At 41.4% G+C, this 19,446-nt stretch overlaps 1 protein-coding gene across 3 annotated transcripts in view; it reads right to left on the bottom strand.

Annotated features, from left to right (window-relative positions):
- Window positions 1-19,446, bottom strand: part of HNF4A (hepatocyte nuclear factor 4 alpha) — a 131,340-nt gene that overhangs the window by 39,729 nt on the left and 72,165 nt on the right. For 2 of the 3 annotated variants that reach the window (XM_083147011.1, XM_083147012.1), the window contains exon 1: window positions 5,602-5,836. The exons of the other annotated variant lie outside the window; for it this stretch is intronic. In XM_083147011.1, the coding sequence (XP_083003137.1) occupies window positions 5,602-5,722 (121 nt within the window). In that variant the 5' untranslated portion in view covers window positions 5,723-5,836. Of the gene's footprint in view, window positions 1-5,601; window positions 5,837-19,446 lie in introns of those variants that run through there. 3 annotated transcript variants of the gene reach the window in all.

The raw sequence follows: 19,446 nt of genomic DNA, 5'->3' as shown, positions 1-19,446 counted from the left end.
ATAATTATACAAAATACATAATATCTTTATTTAAAACTAGCACAGTTATAATGGAATATTATCAATTAAATAAATAATGTCAGTAAGTTATCCAAAAAAATAAACAAGTATTTTGGAAAATAAGATGATGTTGTTTATATGTTCATATGTAAGTAAAATTACCTCATTAACCTGTCTAATGTAACTTGCTTTTATTGAGTTTGGACACCAGAAACACCCACAACATTCTCTTTTCTTGCTCTCTCACAATTCTTTCTGACTGACATGCACATCGCATTTTGGGAGAAAGCTTCACAGAATATTAGTTTAGGACCTCATTTAAATTTCCTTAGAATCCAATCCTACTGAAAAAAATAGTAATAATTTGAAAAGTAAAGATACAATTTCTGACTAAACCATTCACCATTAATAAGAAATTCTGAACATTAATTTAAAACAAAGAAACCCATAGCAGCCATTAAACACTATAGCATTTATCTAGATGGCTATCCTAATGCCTTACGGACACAGCTAACCCATACTTGGCCACTTTTAAAAACTAGTTTCAGGGAGATTGTAGTTGGTAGTCGTGGAGCATTGCCAATGTGGTCAATGTGGTCATGATCCACCCAAAGAGCATGTCTAGTTTTATCCATGGACCTACTATGAGCATATAGATTGCAAACCAGAGTCAGACCAAGCATCCGTATGATAGCAGAAATGGTACCATCAACAAAGATGGATCAAGATTTTAATATGACCAACGTTTGTGCTAAGATAGTTCCAAGGCTTCTCAGTGCCAATAGCGATAGTGAATTGGTACAGTCATTTTGGGAAAAAAGTCGAGCGGATTAACGTTTTTAGATAAAGTTATTACCTGTGATGAAGCATGGATCTTACAGTATAATCCTGAGACAAAATGCTAGGTCATATACTGGAAAACATCATCATCATCACCAAGAATGACCAAGAAAACGCATAAAAACAAATCCAAGCCAAGTTAATTGTTTTCTTTGAAATCAAGAGTGGTATTTTGGCAGACTGGGTACTAGAAGGCGCAGCAGTATATCAACATTACTACTAAATATGTTGTAGAAAGAATAAAAAAAAGGAGCCAATGTTGTTACAAAATTGTTTCATTCCGTTATAAGAACAACGCAGATCCGTCTGTGAAGCAATGTGCGCTAGCCCTACATACTAGCCAGACCTGTACTTAAGGGAAACCTGTTTTCTATCAGTTACTGGGATAAAGAAGAAAATAACTGAGCTGTTGAGAAAGCTGACAGATAATAAGCTACAGTGTCACTTTGACCAATGGAAAATAAGAATGAAGCTGTGTGTGGATGTAAAAGGGGAGTACATAGAAGGGGAACCAAGTTAAAATGCACTTAATATAATTAAACATAAATTACAGCATTGGTCTAATTATTTAATTGCCAAATCTGGCAATAATGTCAGTACACCATAGTCTGCTCCCACTGCAGTAAAGTAATTAACATAAATAAGACTGTGCATGGCTGCACCGTGGAGAAAAAAATCACCGGGTGATGATATTAGGGTGTGCCCAGGTGCACTTGGCAGCCCCCGATGCATGTCTAAGCTGCTGGGTGAGACGACCACCCCAACACAAGTCTTCAGTGGCCAACCTTGTAAGTACCCTGGCATCAACTGTCATGACGTACTCTTATCTAGTTCCCAACCCCATCCCATTCAGACTCACACAGTCAAAATTTCCCATTATCTATTATTATTTGCCAGTTATATATTCCGCAGCGCTTTACAGCAAATATTGGAACATTCACATCAGTCCCTGCCCCAGTCGAGCTTACCATCTATATTCTCTACCGCATGTGCATGTACACACATTCATTCAAGGGTTAATTTTGTTAGAAGCCAATTAACCTATCAGTATATTTTTGGATTGTGGGAAGACACCTGAGTACCCAGAGTAAACCCACGCAAGCATGGGGAGAATATACAAACTCTGCACAGTTAGGGCCATGGTGGGAATCGATCCCATGACCTCAGCGCTGTGAGGCAGTAATGCTAACCATTACACCATCTGTGCTTTTGGGGCAGACTTCAACTCTACAGTGAGCTCAACAATGAGCTAACCTATTAAAAATGGAGTACGCTTAATAGGAAGACAGTGCCTAGATAAAAAGTCAATAGGTTGTCACACAAATGGTGAACATGCTCAAGGTCAGCAGAGGCAAAAGGTTGACACATACAAAAGGTCAGCAAGGCAATGGATAACATGAATTTTTGGGAACTATTTATTTTTTTGGACTTTTTCATACGGTACCATCCATGTGGACTATGATTTGGAACGGAAAAGTGTAATGAGCACTGCGAGACACCTGGCCCGAAGCATGGCGAGTGAAGCCAGCCATATCAGAAACTCATATTTGGCGTAAATAACATTGGGGCTGATTCAGTCCTGATTACAAATTCGCAGGCTGGGCGATTATCTATAGACTGTGCATGCGTATGGATAGTAGTGCACATAGTGGCCATTCTGTGAAGCCGGCTACTTTTTTTTAATCGCTGGCCATTCACATGGTAATTGACAGAAAGCCGGCTTATGGGTGTGGTAACCAGATGTATTCTGGGAGTGTCAGGGAAAACGCAGGCATGCCCAGGCATTTGGAAGGAGGGTGTGTGATGTCAGCTCCGGCCCCGATCATCCTGTTGCATTCGCAGCCGCCGAGTAAGTCCAGGGCTACGCACAGACTGCAAACACTGGCGAAATCATTCGATGGTGAGGGGCTTGCGAATGGATTTGCAGACGAATCCCCGATCCACCTACTGTTTGCAAGCCGTGCTAAGCCATTTGCAGGGTTGCAAAGGGCGGGAGTTCACTGTGGTGGGGTGGTGTGTACCTGAGCGTAGGGCTCCGAAAATTAGCAGCTCAGCGATTAGGTCTGAATCAGGCCCATTACAGAGCCATCATTTCCTTGGATTGTATATACAGGTTCATATCTTATAATATAACAGTATGCCTTGAATCATGAGTAAATGCTTGCTGTCAGAGAAGAAAATACTCTAGCTTCCATAAAGAACAGTGGCCCCGCAACTTTAATGTGTTCAGCACAAGTGTATGTGTCCTACTGCTGTAGCTTTCCTAAGATACAGACTCCCATTTTTACAGATCTCTTGTTATTACAACAGATTCACCACTTGGGCAGTATGGAGAAACGTATCTAACAAGAAAACACTGGTAACGAGACTCATTATATCTGACAAATACTTCTACAGGACTGTACTTGAGTTTCATCTAGCAAAACAATTCTCTAGCCAGTGACCTCCGATGGTGGTCTGCACCTCAGCAGGGGTAGATCTGCAAGGAGTAGAATCCAGCAACCAAGACTGAAAAAGTAATAGCCAATGATAACGTGACAGTTCCAGTTTGGCATAGCCGGGGGCGAGCTGTGACAGCGAGCAGTTCTGCCTGCTCGCTGTCACAGCTCGCCCTCACAGCTCGCCCTGTCGGTATTCAACTGACCCCCCTGCATACGCCAATTTCCCCTCACTCCGTTTTTGGAATGAGGGGGAATTGGCGTATGCGGCCACTGAAACAGTGAGACTCACAGCTAAATGCAGCGGGCTCTCTGCTGTTTGGGGGAATCCTCGCCGTCCTGTGACAGTGAGGAATCCCCCGGAACATAGAATAGAATGAGTAGCCGGCGAGGGGGTTAAACAGCGAGGATCGCTTGTTTTCTGCGATCCTTGCCATTTTACCCCCTTGCCGGCCGCATTGAATACGGGCTTTGTATATACTATACTTCAGAAAAAGGTTTGACTGTGCTAGGAATAATATTTTATTTGCAGATTTTATTGTTCAGGATGAGCCCCATTACCTATTTAAATATTTCAGAGGAACCAACTAGCAATAATATTGAGATTTAAAATATGTAAAATATGTAAAGAATTGAAAAAAAATATTTTCTGCCGCTCTATAAATTGAAAGCATTTTTCCTTAGACATTGGTGTGCAAGTTTGTAAATATACATTAACATATTACTTATTTACTTATCTATTTATTTTACATTTAACTTATGAGGCCCATATGTTAGGCATCTATTGGGGCAATTTCCCATTCTGCCGATGCATGGATCGGGGGATCTTTAAAAATCTAACATGTTTGAAATCCAAATCGCCCATTTAAATCCAATAATGATCGGAATCAGTGAGTTAAGGATTTTTAATACGCTGCTTTGTGCAGGTTCAACGATGGATTTGTCAACAAAGTCAGCAGAACTGGGTAAAAGCCTGTGGATGAATGGGCCGCATTAGCTCATCTTCTGTTTAACTAAAAACTTTAGTTAAATTACATTCAATTTTAAAATGTGATTGATCTCTATGTCGTTCCACCCAATAAATGTTATATCTGTGACATAATAATAAATATAAAAAATTATGATGAGCTGAAGTAACTTAAATTAGATAATAAAACTGAGAACACTTAGCTGGACACTGAAAGACAGGATATAATTAATTTAAATTAATTCAAGTTCATATTTAACATCAAAATAATAAATCAATGACAGACAGGTCTACAGTAATAGTATGAACAGGTGGAGCGAGCACAGTGACATTACAGGATGAAGTGTCCATATTTACTTCTCCAAAATACTGTATGTAATATAGGGGTCAACCCTTTTAACTGAGAAAGGTGCGATGTGCTGTTTTAATGCTAGCAAGGACACCTGATCTGGCAGCCTTCACTGGTAGCGAGCACTTTTGTATGAATCTCGTACGCTGTAATGCGTGGCCACTGCTGCAATGATCATCACGGCTAATTGGATTGACCCCATAGACTCATTAATAGTACAGGCTGATGTGTTCTCATTCACTCAATCGTTATAACCACGAGCGATGCAATATGCCATTACAACAGAGTGGAAATGCTAGCAGGGACATATTATCTCACCCTGGTCTCTATAGATATATACACAGATTGGTGTACGAAATATGTATGGTATGCAAACAGAAATCTGCTGCAACCCTAAAGCTGTGTACACACGGCAGCGATATATCGCTCAGCGATATACCGCTTAGTATCCCGTTTGCATCAGCGACCAGAGATGGTCGCTGATGAGAAAGAAACTGCCAGGGGAGCCCGGCAGTGGAAATCAGCTGGTTGCAGGAGCATGTTCCTGCGACCAGCGATCACTACGAGGTAAAAACGAGGTAAAAACGGGAGCGAGCACCCGGCGATATATCGCAGGTGCACACTCCCATCGCGAGCAATATGGTCGCTCAGCTACCATATTGCCTGCGATATTAGCAAAAACGCCCCCATGTGTACATACCTTTAAGGTGGAAGCAGTGCATGTAATATAGGCTCAGTAATGTTAGAAGCTACAGAGCTCATATTTTCAACTCCAATCATATATGTCATAGTGATTTAGCAGCATTGGAGGATCAATATACTTTATATAAAATAGTAATAGAGGTCCATTAATGCTAGAACTCTTGAGTTTCCATATCAATACTCCAAACATGGGTACAATGCCATTATTATTCAAGGCAATCATTAGTAAGAAATACTTATCAAGTACCAAGTATCCGTATTTACTTTTAGAAAAAATGAATGTGCAGTTAAATAAAAACTCTTACCATTCCCTATAGCTAGCACTTGCATGTTTTCAAATTCCAGGGTTGTGTAAGCTGGATCCAAAGCTTCAGTGTAGTCAGCCATATCCATATCTATCAGGGCTTTAGAAAGTCTCATTATCATCAGTAAACAGCGGCTGTCTTTCAGCAGATGCCCACTCTGAGGTTATTGGCCCCTCAACCTCTGCTACATTGACTCCTGCCTGTCACCTCACCAATGGCCTTAGTTTGCAGTGGAGGTAACTGTGAAGGGATGAGCACAAGAGCAAAAAACCCTATAGTTCTCTTAGGGTGGAGTTCTGGAGTTAATTTTTAAACAACCCACCTCTGGATTTACGCTGTGTAACCCACTGCTCCCCCCTCCTTTTTAGATGCAGCACTTGCTTAGCATTTAATTGACTTGCACGGCTTCTGGTGCATTTACACAAGACATTGTATTTTAGTGTCACAGTAAAACGAAAGCGATTTGCGGTGCACAACAAAAGTTGCTGTTTAACCCAATGATTGCCAGATCCCATAAAATATATATATAATTGTTTGTTCTACAACAATCAATACTCAGATTTTTATACATATTTTCAGTTTAATATGAATTAATTTCCCTCAACAAAAAAACTACCTGTTGCATGCCCCTATATTTACTAAAGTTATGGGTTTTTTTTGAGTAGTAGAGAAGTTGCCCATAGAAGCCAATCAGATTCTAGCTATTATCTGTTAGAAGGTGCTAAGTAAATTATAAGAAGAAACTGGTTGCTATGGGCAATCTCTCTCTCTCTCTTTCTCTCTCTCCTTTAAAAGTGATAAAATGGAGAGTAATAAACAACCAACCAATCAGCTCCTGTCTGACATTTTTCAAACACAGTCTGTGACATGGCAGGTAGGAGCTGATTGCCTGACTGTTTATCACTCTCCATTTTATCACTTTTGAAGCTTAGTGCATCTGGCCCTCTATTTGTAAATTTTTTTTTTTTTAATAAGATGGCACACCTATTTGCTACAGTATTTCTTGTGACTCAGCATAGGCAGCCATTTTGTGGTCTGATCCAATACGCATGAAAATGTATCCTTTCAACTGACTGGGACTTGTGACATGACTGACACACTTTGTGCAAACAGTAAATCGGAAGGCTGAGGGAATATTTATGATACAGCAGCTTTTCCATTTAGAGCAGCATAAATAATTTTACAACCCACAAAATGTTTGGCCTGCCTCCATTTGTTTTTATGAAGAAAAAAAGAAACAATCATAAGGAAAAGATACAGCTAATTAAGGACATACTTAAACTAAGTAAATATGATTAATAAAGGATGCATAAATAGTACACAATGAAACACAAAGTGCACAGATTGTACTGACTCTCACAGATATAAGTAAACTTGCACAATGATACACAATCTGATATACCCTGGTACACAAAGATAACTCAGATAAGTGAATACACACAAAGGTACATAGATACACCGCCAAGCAAGATACTTAGAATAAAGCCATGCACAATACACAGCTCACTAACAAGCCAAGGTTAGTGTTAGTTACTGTAAAACAATGAAATAGTAATTGGGGCAGTGTTTATATAAATCCACAACTGTACAGATCCCAAACTCAATGAATGAAGTCAGTGCCATTGTAGAAGTGGGAGCAGTTTTTACATTTTTACTTCACAGAACATGATCCGGATAGGAACATGCAAACTACCCCTTGGACTGGGGGAGAGTGGACGGAAGGCAGTGAGTTTTGTTTATGGAATTGCACATGTGCACAATCTGAAGAGGTGTGAGGGTGGCTGCATGCAGGAGGTGCAGGAGCTGTACAGTCAGGGACATGCAGAGCGTCAGATCACGGTGGACCTCCTGGAGCCCTACTTGACCCTTCTTAAATGATGAAAGGTATGTTTTATTCTGTGACTTTGTGTGTTGATAAATGACAGTTAGTTTTCACTGTGAGGTTATAAAGTACAAAGCATGGGGCACTGTATTACTTGATACGCTCTGCCTTCACTGGGATCATCAGCCACACAAACCCCTTGCACATAAGGATATATATATAATAAAAGTCTAAATAAACAGGACTGGCATCATGAGCCTCATTAAAATGTCAGTATATAGTGGAACTATAGGTTTTGCCAAATATATTTTCTCAATTTCAGTAGGTCACTGTATTATATCTACCTGTCAACCTCTGCCACAGACCAAACAGTGGCACCTTCAAGCCATGTTTCTGACATCAGACAAAAGGAAATTTAAATGAGACGCAAGCTATTATTATTTGATTAAAGGGGGGCACATATCAGATAAGTACCCCCAAAAAAGCAGAGAATACCACAATAGTGTATGATTGTAACAACTAATACCCCTTTTCCACTAGACAAGCAGAGTCACACCCGGGATCTTGTACCCAGCTTGTAAACCCTTTCCCACTAGTGTCCAAACCGGCATAATGCTAGGCGGGTGATGTCATCGGGAGGCGGGCCTGAGGTTGCACTGAGAGATGAGAGCATCGCCCAGCAGTGGCTTTTGCATTGCAGTAAAGGCACCCGAATTACCCATTCCCACTGCCTCTGGACCCGGGAGCATCCCAGGTTAAACCCAGGTGATTACCTGGGATGGATTGCCGGGACACTCAACCCAGGATTTTTACCAGTTTGCTTTTACACTAGCAAACAACCCGGGTCGATGCGTGTCCCTGCAAAAAATCCCAGGTTATTTTTGCTAGTGGAAAAGGGGTACAAATGTCAATAGAGCTCTTTCCAATGGGTATGAATGAATGGCTCTGTGCCATTTATAGTCTACTCAAACAGGGCCATTAGCGGTCCATTAGCATATGCGGTCCATTAGCTTATGGGAACGTCCAGTGTTTTATGGGCATTCCCATGAGAACGATGGGCACTCTCATGCTAATGAGCAGATGATGCAGGTGCAGGGGGGGGGGGCACGAGCAGTTGACATCACCGGATTTCAGCTGCCTGCCCACTTCCCTCCGAATGTGAACACAAATCTAAGGTTAGATCTGCGTGCACGTTCCACATCATTCGAGTGAATGAACCAGAATAACCCCCTATATCTGTCCACGTCATCTCTCTCCAAGGCTTAGTACACTGATCCCTAAGTTCATACATCCAAAGTGTTGATCATAACAAAAGATACATAAGTGTTCTTTTTTGGCATTTTACTTACTTACTTACTTAAAGATTTTGAAAGACTTTTCAAAAAAGAGGAAATTAGGGTGCACAATATGGCTAAACAACATGTATAACAGCTGCATAGAAAATAGGAGAAATACTGTAGTCAGTTCTGTATTGCTGTTTTACCTCAGTACCTGCATATTACATAGTAATTCTTCCTATGACACTCAGGAGAATCTCAGTGCTATAATAATGCCCAGACCCAGAACTGATCAATGGCTGCTGAAGGTAAAGGGTAGATTTTCTTAGCTTTTTAACTAATCAACAAAATTATCCGAGCTGAACTGTTATCTGTGGGGAAAGCGCAATATTCCTAATGAGGAGCAGCTGTAATCTTGATAAGTGATCCATTATCCTTTCATCCTTATACTACATGTACATGTAGATGTTTGCACAAAGGCACACACAGAACGATAGATAGATAGATAGATAGATAGATAGATAGATAGATAGATAGAGTGGTGTATGTATGCAGTCTGCATGTGTGCAATTTTACTTTTGTTTGGATGCGTGTAAATATTCCTGCATTAGAAATGTATATTATCTTTATTTCCCTATATACCAGAAAAGCGGGTGATTATTGCTTATGTTGCTGCAGACTAAAGACAGCTCATGGATCATTCAAGAAATGCATTTCCCCTCAACCCAGATTCACTCCCCAAACCCCCTTTTTTATTTATATCTACAGTAGGTTTTGTCAACATAATGTCAACAGGTACTTCATGTCAACAAGTAGAAGAAAGATGTGCACCAATCACAGTGCTACCCTCAGAAATAGCTCTCATAAACAAATGAAATATACACCCTTAAGTGTGCAAACAAAAATTATACATAACTTCTAACTGCAGGATATTAGATAAGAATACGCGGGTTCACAAATATTTTTAACCAGCAGAAGAGATGTGCAAAATATCCGCTTAAAATGCCAGGGCCGTAGCCGAGGAATATGCATAACTTTAGTTATTGCAGGCAAATGATCTGAAGTCAATTAATTGAAGTTTAGTTAAATATTGCGCCCCAAATAAAATATTCACTGTGAGTGAGAATGGCATTTTTAGTGGATTTTTTGCACATCTCTCACAGAAAGTTCTGGAAAAGACCCTCTATGAAACATCAATCTACAGATGTGAACTTTAACATATTGGATGTGATGCGTATGCATCACAGCACATTAGTTGCGGAATAGCAGGGAGCGCGCGTAAGGGTAAGGCATTGTAGTCCCATTACAGAATGCTTCTTTATTGTATGTTGCAAAGCTGTAGCGGGACACCTCTGTATTCTATCAAATGCCTTTTTACCGCATCAGGGACCAGGAAAACAATGGTACCCGCCAGGTCGGACAAAGTGGATGCGGTCAATCATTTGAAAGTATTATCTTTAACCTACAAGTGACAAATCAAACCTGGTTCCCATGAATCATGCTAGTAAGAAGAGGTCTTATATGATTGCTAGCTTTAAATTCGTGTTCAATAAAATTGGCCTGTAACTTGGTCACTGAACAGGACCCTGCACATCTGTAGGGATTATAGAAATATGTGCCTCAAGACTCTGAGGGGAAAAAGTCACATTATCAGAAACTGCGTTACATGCCTTCGTCACAACGCTTTATAGTAGTAACTATTAGGAAAGCCAACAGGCCTTGGCTTTTCCCTATTCACCCCTCAATGGTAAATAGATCTATGGCAATCTCTGAATGCTTGTTTAAAGGAAGGTTGGTCAAAAGAGGGGTGGGTCTCCCTTACATTGTAAATATTTATATAATAGGATTAAAAAGCTGCAGCAATTTGCAGGAATGTTTGGACACATCTTTTCCCAGAGTCCCGGATAGAGTGGAAGTATGACTGTACTCACTAGCTAGATTCTGGATTGTTGCCCCATAAGTAATACTTATATTTACATTTATGTTAGCTGTATACGTTTACTCAGAGAAATGCACTTATGCGCCACCCTGAAGCCACCTTCATCTTTTAGATGAGGGTCATTGAGCAGAAATTTGTTAAAACACCAGGCCCGTTGGAGAGAAGGTGCTGTGTGATGACACTACCCTACTGGACACTCATCAATTAAGGACCTGTAAGGACAGCCCATACTGCACACTTTGGGACTATCCAGAATCACTAGGATCACTTTAATGACATACGTATGCATATCTGCTTGTGCAATTTTAATATCTGCATGAAAAAAATCTGCTTTCTACCTGGATGAATCTTCTCATCTGTACAGTAAATTAATTTGGGACACTGTTTGCTCTTCAGATAAAAGTTTCAGGAAAGATATACAGTACATAAGGTTCTTTTAACTCTGTGAAAGGTGCAATTCTCCACAATTAGGAATAGTACTTTTTACACAGTATTACACTATGCTGTGCTCTACTTTCTTTTTTCATGTTGAAGAATTAAAACAGTGTAAGTTACCCCTTTTTATTTTGAATTAGTTGTGACACCAGAGGGGAGTACTGCCTGACCACCCTATGGTGATGCTATACATCATATATGAGGATTAACACAGTTTTTGCATCCATTTGTTTGTATCATACATTTATTTTGTGTTTCTCTTCTATCCCTGTTTCCTTCCTAATCTGGTACCCATATGAGGGATAGGGAGTGCAATTATTGGTCCTTTCATATATTTTGTTTATATTATAGACATACTGACTACTGTACATTCCCTTATATTTTACATTGTGTGTACAGCAGAATGTTATCCTCAGTAGTATGAGGCTAGGCTGTGACATTATGGGCCAGTGCCACACATGGAGGTGCAAGAGTCAGCAGTTTCTTACCTGTGAAGCTTCTTACCATGGTAAAGTCCATTGTGGGTACCCTAGTGGTGAAATAAGGAATGATTGTGTTTGCATAGGGTGCTATTAATTCTCCCAAAGCCCAACTGTGGGGCCAGCACAATTTCCCAATTCATCAGTGCATGATCTTAGATGGCAGGCAATAAGTGATTGACCCCCCATAGTTGTAGCCAGTGTAGTACCTTTTGGCCCCTCCTCACTACTGCTTTGCAGCTATTGCATTCCCTGTGACCAGTACATCTGTTATCATGACCAACGTGTGTCAGAAAGCCAATCTATGGGCCAGATTCACTAAGCTTCAAAAGTGATCAAATGGAGAGTGATAAACAGCCAGCCAATCAGCTCATACCTGCCATGTCACAGACTGTTTTTGAAAAATGTCAGACAGAAGCTGATTGGTTGGTTGTTATTCACTCTCCACTTTATCACTTTTGAAGCTTAATGCATCTGGCCCTATAGCAGAGCCTTTAGTCTGATGAGGCACGTGTCGTACCCCACCCTAATGGTGACCATGAGACAGGAAGCACATACTGTAGCTAGATGTATTTTAAATGTGCTAAATAGGCAGAAATGGAACAGTGCCACCTAGGGGCCTAGTTGTAACATTAAATGCAGTAGCCTTTATATTGTGCCAGTAGAAAGTCCAAAATATCAAAGGGAAGCTAATATTAAAATACAAGGCAGTTTAATTTGAATATGCAAATGAGCATTCTTTTAAGTGCCTTACTAATATGTTACGAAAAGGTGTTTGGCCCAAATAATTTAGATTTAGTGCATAGTTGCTTATACTCAAAAAATATTATTTCATCATATATGCAGTTACAAATCAATGATAGTCTCTACTAGACTAGCATTCATTTGGTTTCAATTAGTTTGCACAATTATTAATTATATGCAGGTTTATTAACAGATGACTAATTATCAGTCAATTAATAAAATATATAGTGAGAATAATGATGAAAATATAATTCCATTCAAATGGTTATTAATCCATCCTGCTTTAAACAAATTCTTCAAATGTATGGGAATCCAACCCAGTTGAAGTACATATGCAGGAGGAGAGAAAAACTTAAAATGGTGAAGCCAGTTTTTTAGTACAGATAAAACATTACATAAAATATACACAAATAATGATAAAGAAATCAAGATTATCCAGGGGGTGGGAGCAAAAAGAACAATTACCGGCAAAAGGTACAGAACTGGTTGTTAAGCAGTTCTAGGAGTTTGTTATAATCACCAGTCCAACGCCTGGGTGAAGGAACTGGAGCATACAATTTGGCTGGAATAGAATTGATCCCTGGGTCCTCCTGATCTTGATTGGGGGTACTACAAGTTTACCAACGCATTTCGACCCTACGAGCAGATGCAAATTAACTAGACAGATGGCCAGTTGGCACTCTTCTCCCACCGCCCATCAACCCCACTATTGTTGATGCTCTGGACACCCCGCCCATAAAATTATGCTGCTCCGGCAGCTACTTCCTTGTACCCCATTCTTACCTGGCTGTTGCTACCTTTCCACCAGCCTTCCCACCAATAGATGGTGCAGAGAGCAGTAGGGCAGTATGGAACTCATAAATTCAATAAGTAAACACCCAGCAGAGTGTCCAGAACACTCTACTGGGTACAATGCCCTGGCCAGCTGCACCCCCATCTGCTGTCCAAGTGACTGGTGGCTGATGTGACTTAAGTCCGGCACACGCCGAACATACAAGTGGCACTGGGCAGCAGCTGTCATGACCTCTTGGCCTTGGGATGCAGTACCGGCCCTCTGTATCATGGACAGATTTCAGGGGACCCAGGAAAGGGTGGGGTGCCAAGGTTGCGTAGCGGTATATCTGGCCTGCGTAACTTCTTTTAGTCTGATTTTGAATTAATTTCACCTGGTTTTGTATGGACTCAGGGGGTATGTACTAATGGTTGATTTGCTGATTTGCATCAATTTTCACTGATAGAAATCGATCTTCATTGTAGTTGTTTCAGGGTTTCAAAATATTGTGTTAAAAAACATTTACTAAAGATAATTTTTTTACAAATTAATTTTAGTAAGTGTGTGTTTTATCCCTAGAAACACATTGATTTAGTGATTTAAAATCTATAAAAATCAATGAAAATCGACCTTTAGATATAGTCCATTGTTTCTGCCCATTCATTCTTTTGTGGACCCCAGGTATGGGAACATACACCTAATGTGACCCCACACAAATCGGTCTTACCCTGTGGCTCCTTCCAAACAAATGTGGGAGTGGTATGGATGCTCAAGCACCACCAATATTTGTGCTGAAAATATCCATGTCTAGGCATGCCATTTATCAGTCATACAGAGGGCTCCAATGTGTTAAGGCCCCCATACACTAGGGCGACTTGTCCTTAGGACAAGTCGCCCCCGACTTCCCCCTGAGCTTCCCCGGCTGCTCCCCGGGGTAGCTTGATTAGATTGGCACTTGATGTGCCATTTTTTACATGTGATAAATCGTCTCGATCCCCCCTCTCTGTGCCACTGCCAGTGGTTCACATTATGTCACACTATAATGTCCCACATTTATATGATGCCACTGTTAACCCTGTTAACCCATTTCACATTGTTCCACACTATTTTGTATCCAGTTCATATTATGTGTCATTGTAATGACCCCAGTTCTCATTATACCACATTGTATTGGCCAGTATTCATATTATGCCGCACTGTAATACCCTCAGTTCACATTATATCATACTGTAGAACCCCAGTACACTTTATGCCACACTATAGAGCCCCCATTTCACACAATGCTGTGTGCCACACATTGCCAAAGTTTGTAATCTGACACACTGTAGTTCACTATATCACATTATGCAATACAATGCCCCCATTTTATATTATGCCACACTGTAGTGCCCCCAGATCACTTTATGCCACATTGGTGAGGAGACATTGCCACCCCACAAGAGTGAAATCCCGCCATGCGAATCAATGTGCACACTGTGCGAATGTGTGCGAATGTATGCGTACAACTACACATCCATTCACATCTGTGCAAATATGTCCAAAACCCATCTTAACAGGCTCACCATCAAATTATTTTTACACAGATGCCGCGTTGCCCTGGGCTTACTTGTCGGTGCGATGGATAAAGGCATTTACAGGCTGGAGCTGACGTCAAACACCATCCTTTAAAATGTTCGGGCACTCCTAGCATTTTCCTGGACACTCTAGCGCTACTATTTTCTCTGGATTTTTCTGGACACTCCCAGCATTTTCTTTGACAATTCTGCATTTCTTTAAGCAGTCTCACTAAATGACCGTTTTCCACCCCCATGCGCCTACTTCCTGTCAGCCACCTTACGAACAGGCATGTGTATAGGAAAAGTTGCATAACTCCACCCCAGGATGGCCTCCGCATGTGTGCTATGGGCTGTACGCATGCGCAGTGTATCTATAAACGCCCACTGTGTGAATTCTCAGCTGTGCAATCGGGTCTAAATCATGCAACACTCATTGTGCAACACTAAAGTTTACCAGTCTACTGTGCAAATACACCTGATGGTAGAATTATACCCTTTTCCACTTGCAAACCAGGTCGCACGTGGGATTTTTGTGCCCAGGTGTGACCTGGCTTGCAAACCCTTTCCCACTATCACCCCGACCCGGTACAAAGCCGGGTGAGTGATGTAATCGGGAAGGCCGGCTGGGGCAGTGCTGGGAGATGACAGCATCTCCCAGCGGCGGCCTCTTGTACTGCAGTGAACGGGACCCGGGTCGCATCAACCCAGGTTTCCACTGCGCCTGGACCCGGGAGTATCTTGGGTCTAACCTAGGTAACTACCTGTGTTGGAGCCGGGAATTTTGCATTTCCACTAGCAAAAACCCCTCTCATTGACCCGGGTTATTTTTGCTAGTGGAAAAGGGGTATGGGGGCTGAACTAGGGTTCTCTCTCCTGTTAAACAACCCCTGTGCACACTGTACAGCCATGGTAAACTTAATGCAATAGTACATACAAGCTGTCTAGTGGCACCATGTTAGGCTATTTTATATAAAGTACAATCAGTGAAATAAGAAAAAATCATATTATGAAAATTACGAAATAAATTATTTATTTTGTACATGAAAAGAGGACAGATTATATTTTAAGCTTTAAATAATCTAGAAAGATAACTATATATATGCCTATAAAAACTGAAGGTAGGTAAAGCAATGGATCTGTCTATTGGTGCTGAAATACTGCTTTAACTGCAGCAGGGCTCCATTTACTGCATGTGATGGAAATCATTGTTTTTAGGTCCCCTTCTCTTAAATCCAAGTACAGTATATTCTTAAAATGGGTTCACACTGGGCGATATTCCGATAGGTATATAGACGATATTGTATTAGGGCCCATTCAGACCTGCTCACAGCAGGTCCAAATTTGCACTCTGGTCGATGCTGGGCCACTGCACATGCGCATAGTCTCTTATGCGCATGTGTAGGGTCTGTGCCTTTTCCTTTGCCGAGGCGCTCGCAGCCTGACTGTTCCCACAAAAATAGTGGGTGCGCACATAGAAATTCTGGGTGAGCACCAGCGAAGGCAGGAGTTCTTCTCCCTGCTCGGTGCAACCCCAATTTCGAGTCACTACAAGCAGCCGCCGAGTGACTCCTGGGACACGCGGCAGCTGCGAGTGCTGAGAAGAGGAGGGTAAATTATTTGATGGTAAGTAACCATCAAATTATTTCTCCTCAGCGTGGGCGCTAGCGAACGGATGTGTACCTGTACATATCCGTTTGCAGCCCTGCACATGGGCTCGGCTGGCAGGGGGCAAGCATTTGCCTGGGATGCGTTAACCTGCTCGCTAGGCGGATGTGGGAATCACTAAATGTGTACCCAGCTTTATTATGTACGGTATAGACATGTTACTAAAATGTTAAGGAGATTGTCCCCAAGACATGGGTCTAAGAAAAGTTATTTCTGAAAACTGTTTGTCATGTCAAACATGTTTGTGTTCCTGGAAATATCAGGTATCTTTTTTATGACTTGATAAAGTCATTACCTGTGGGTGTAAAATAAGCAGCTTATCTGTAACTTGTCTGATGTCAGCATTTCATCCCCTACTTATAACAGGGTGCCAGAGTTACTTTTGATTTTGAATTGGATCAATGAGGCTATAATAAAAGTACACCTCAATAAACAAACACATACTTTACTAAATCTCCAGTTTGAGCATAAAAATCTCAATTGGCTAGCATGTTTGTTCAGAAGTCAAACATGATTCTTAATGAAATCTAATGGGGGAATAATTTCAGTCCGCATACTTTAATTAAGCATGAATACTGGCGTACACTACCATGACACTCCCACAAGGCAGAATAGTTGTGTGCAATCGAATGGTTGCCAGCCAGCTACCACTAAGAAATGCCAACTTCACTGAAAGTTTGGTCCATCCATGTGTATCAGCGATCTCAGTCTGTATGTATATATACCTTATCTGGCACAAGTGCAATCAACATGTTCACCATAAGAAAAAACAAACAATCATGAAAAAAATCCAATCATCAATGGGAATGGGAATGCCATGATTGCTTGCCAGCCCTCTATTTGCCATCACTGTGGGACCATTCCCAACGCGCTGTGAGCTGCCAGCATGCCCCCAGCCCCTCTGTCTCCATGAGAAGAACAGCTGAATGGCAGGTGGTCTTCCAACTGCCCCCCCCCCCTCCATTGTAGATTGTAGGGCACTCCTGGATAACTTATCTGTACAGGGATGGCCTACTGGCGGCATAGGTTCCCAAAGCTGCACAGTAGCGCTGTGTCAGTGTTGTGTCGATGATAAAGAATAGAAATCTCTTCTTCCAACTTGCACCTACATAACAGCTCATTAATTTCAATACACCCTCATCAATTTCTCTGAAAAGGATGATCTATATATAACTTAATTTGCTGATCATACGGCTTTTTCTTAGGATAGATTTTTCATAACCAAATACTTATTATTATACTATATGTATACAGAAACAGGACTCATCTCTTCTAAATAGGATACATGGCATCTCTATAAGAACATTACAAGTTATTGTAAACAATCTTGATTGATAAAAAGTGACCTTGAATAGAAGTGTTATAGACAGTAAGCTGTATAAGTTATGTGATATCATTATTCATGGTTTACAATCTTTCAGCTGATATTTCTAGGTAACGGGACTTCTTTTAGGATTGGTTAATAAATAATGAAGGAATAATATTGTGGGAAATTTACTAAGATGGGAGTTCTATCTCACATGGGCAACAGCTATCTATTATCTTCAAGTAGGTGCTAAATAAAAAAAAAGTAGATTCTGATTAGTTGCCCATAGCAACATCCTATGTGAAATGAAGGATATCTCCATTTGGTGTCTGTGTTCTGACAGCATTTTAATATTTACAGGAGAACTGCATGTGCTGTAGGCCAATTGTTTTTTCACAATTGCCACCCTACATTGCAGAATTGCTGGGACCTTTAGTCCCATAATAAAGAACAATTTTATATTCTATTTTTTACATCATTAACCCCACACCCATTATACCATTAACCTCCCCAGGGGTGTCAGGAAAAAACAGGCTTTCTGTCCAGGCCAGGGGGTTCTTCAGCAAGGGAGGAATTCCTGGCTTGGTCTGAATAATTTGGGGCTTTTTAATGCAATGGTAGGAGCCAGGGAACCATCACATTAAACTACTGTTATAGCATTACCCTCCTTGGCTATTAGAAAATTATGGGATTTTATTTATTTATTTACAGTTTCTTATATAGCGCAGCAGATTCCGTTGCGCTTTACAATTGTAAACAGATATAAAACAAACTGGGTAACAGACAGACATAGAGGTAGGAGGGCCCTGCTGCAAGCTTACAATCTATAGGGATATAGGAGGGAAACACAAGGACAGGCACCAGTAATAGCATAGCTTGTATGTCCAGAAGGGAAGCTATATAATACATAAGTGCCTCAGAGGGTTATGCATATGGAACTTAAATATGATAGGCTTGCCTGAAGAGGTGAGTTTTCAGGGAACGCTTGAAAGTTTGGAGGCTAGTGGAGAGTCTTATTGTGCGTGGAAGAGCATTCCATAGGGTGGGAGCAGCCCGATGAAAGTCCTTGATAGGTGGGTAGGTTGATAGATAGTGAATCATTAGATAGAAAAATAAATAAGTGGGTAGGTAGATAAATGGTAAATAAATAGATAGATAGGCTCTCCTGCCGACGTATTACCTACTTCCACTCCTACCTCCAAGATTTTTCACGTGCTGCTCCCTTACTCTGGAACTCTCTACCTCTCCCCCTCAGACTCTCCACTTCTATACAGAACTTCAAATGGGCTCTTAAGACCCACTTCTTCACCAAACCCAGCAAACTGCCTTCCTAACCTTCTGTCCCTAGCCCTGTCTACCCCTCCGGTGTCACCCCGGTCTGTCTGCCCCTCCTCTTTAAAATGTAAGCTCTCACGAGTAGGGACCTCTTACCTCATGTGCTTATACTTTCTTACTTCAGCAGTCTTCGACTGCCCCAAAGCACGCTGTTTGCTGCCACCTTGATACTTCTGTTGCAGCAATCGGCTGATATACCTATAATCATTTACCCTGTATTTGTCCTGTATTGTCTTCAACTGTAAAGGCCCCCATACACTAGCCGATTTTGGTCAGATTTCGGCCAGATCAGTCGGATCTGCCCGAAATCGGACCAAAATCGCCTAGTTTTGATGTCCCCTCAGATCCGATACGCGGTCCCGTGCGCATCGGATTTGCGTCGGGTGGTCGGACCTGCTGCACTTCCGACCACCCGACTTGGGACCTAGTGGGGCGGCGCGGCAGTGGAGGGAGCAGGGGGGCTGGGGACGCTGCAGGGGACACAGGCAGCATAGAGCCGGGCAGGGGGAGCCGGG

Source organism: Crinia signifera, chromosome 6 (genome assembly GCF_055691185.1).
Source record: "Crinia signifera chromosome 6, ASM5569118v1, whole genome shotgun sequence".
Taxonomy (NCBI): domain Eukaryota; kingdom Metazoa; phylum Chordata; class Amphibia; order Anura; family Myobatrachidae; genus Crinia; species Crinia signifera.
Note: the sequence above shows the minus strand (reverse complement) of the source record. Positions and strands in the feature narration are given on the sequence as shown.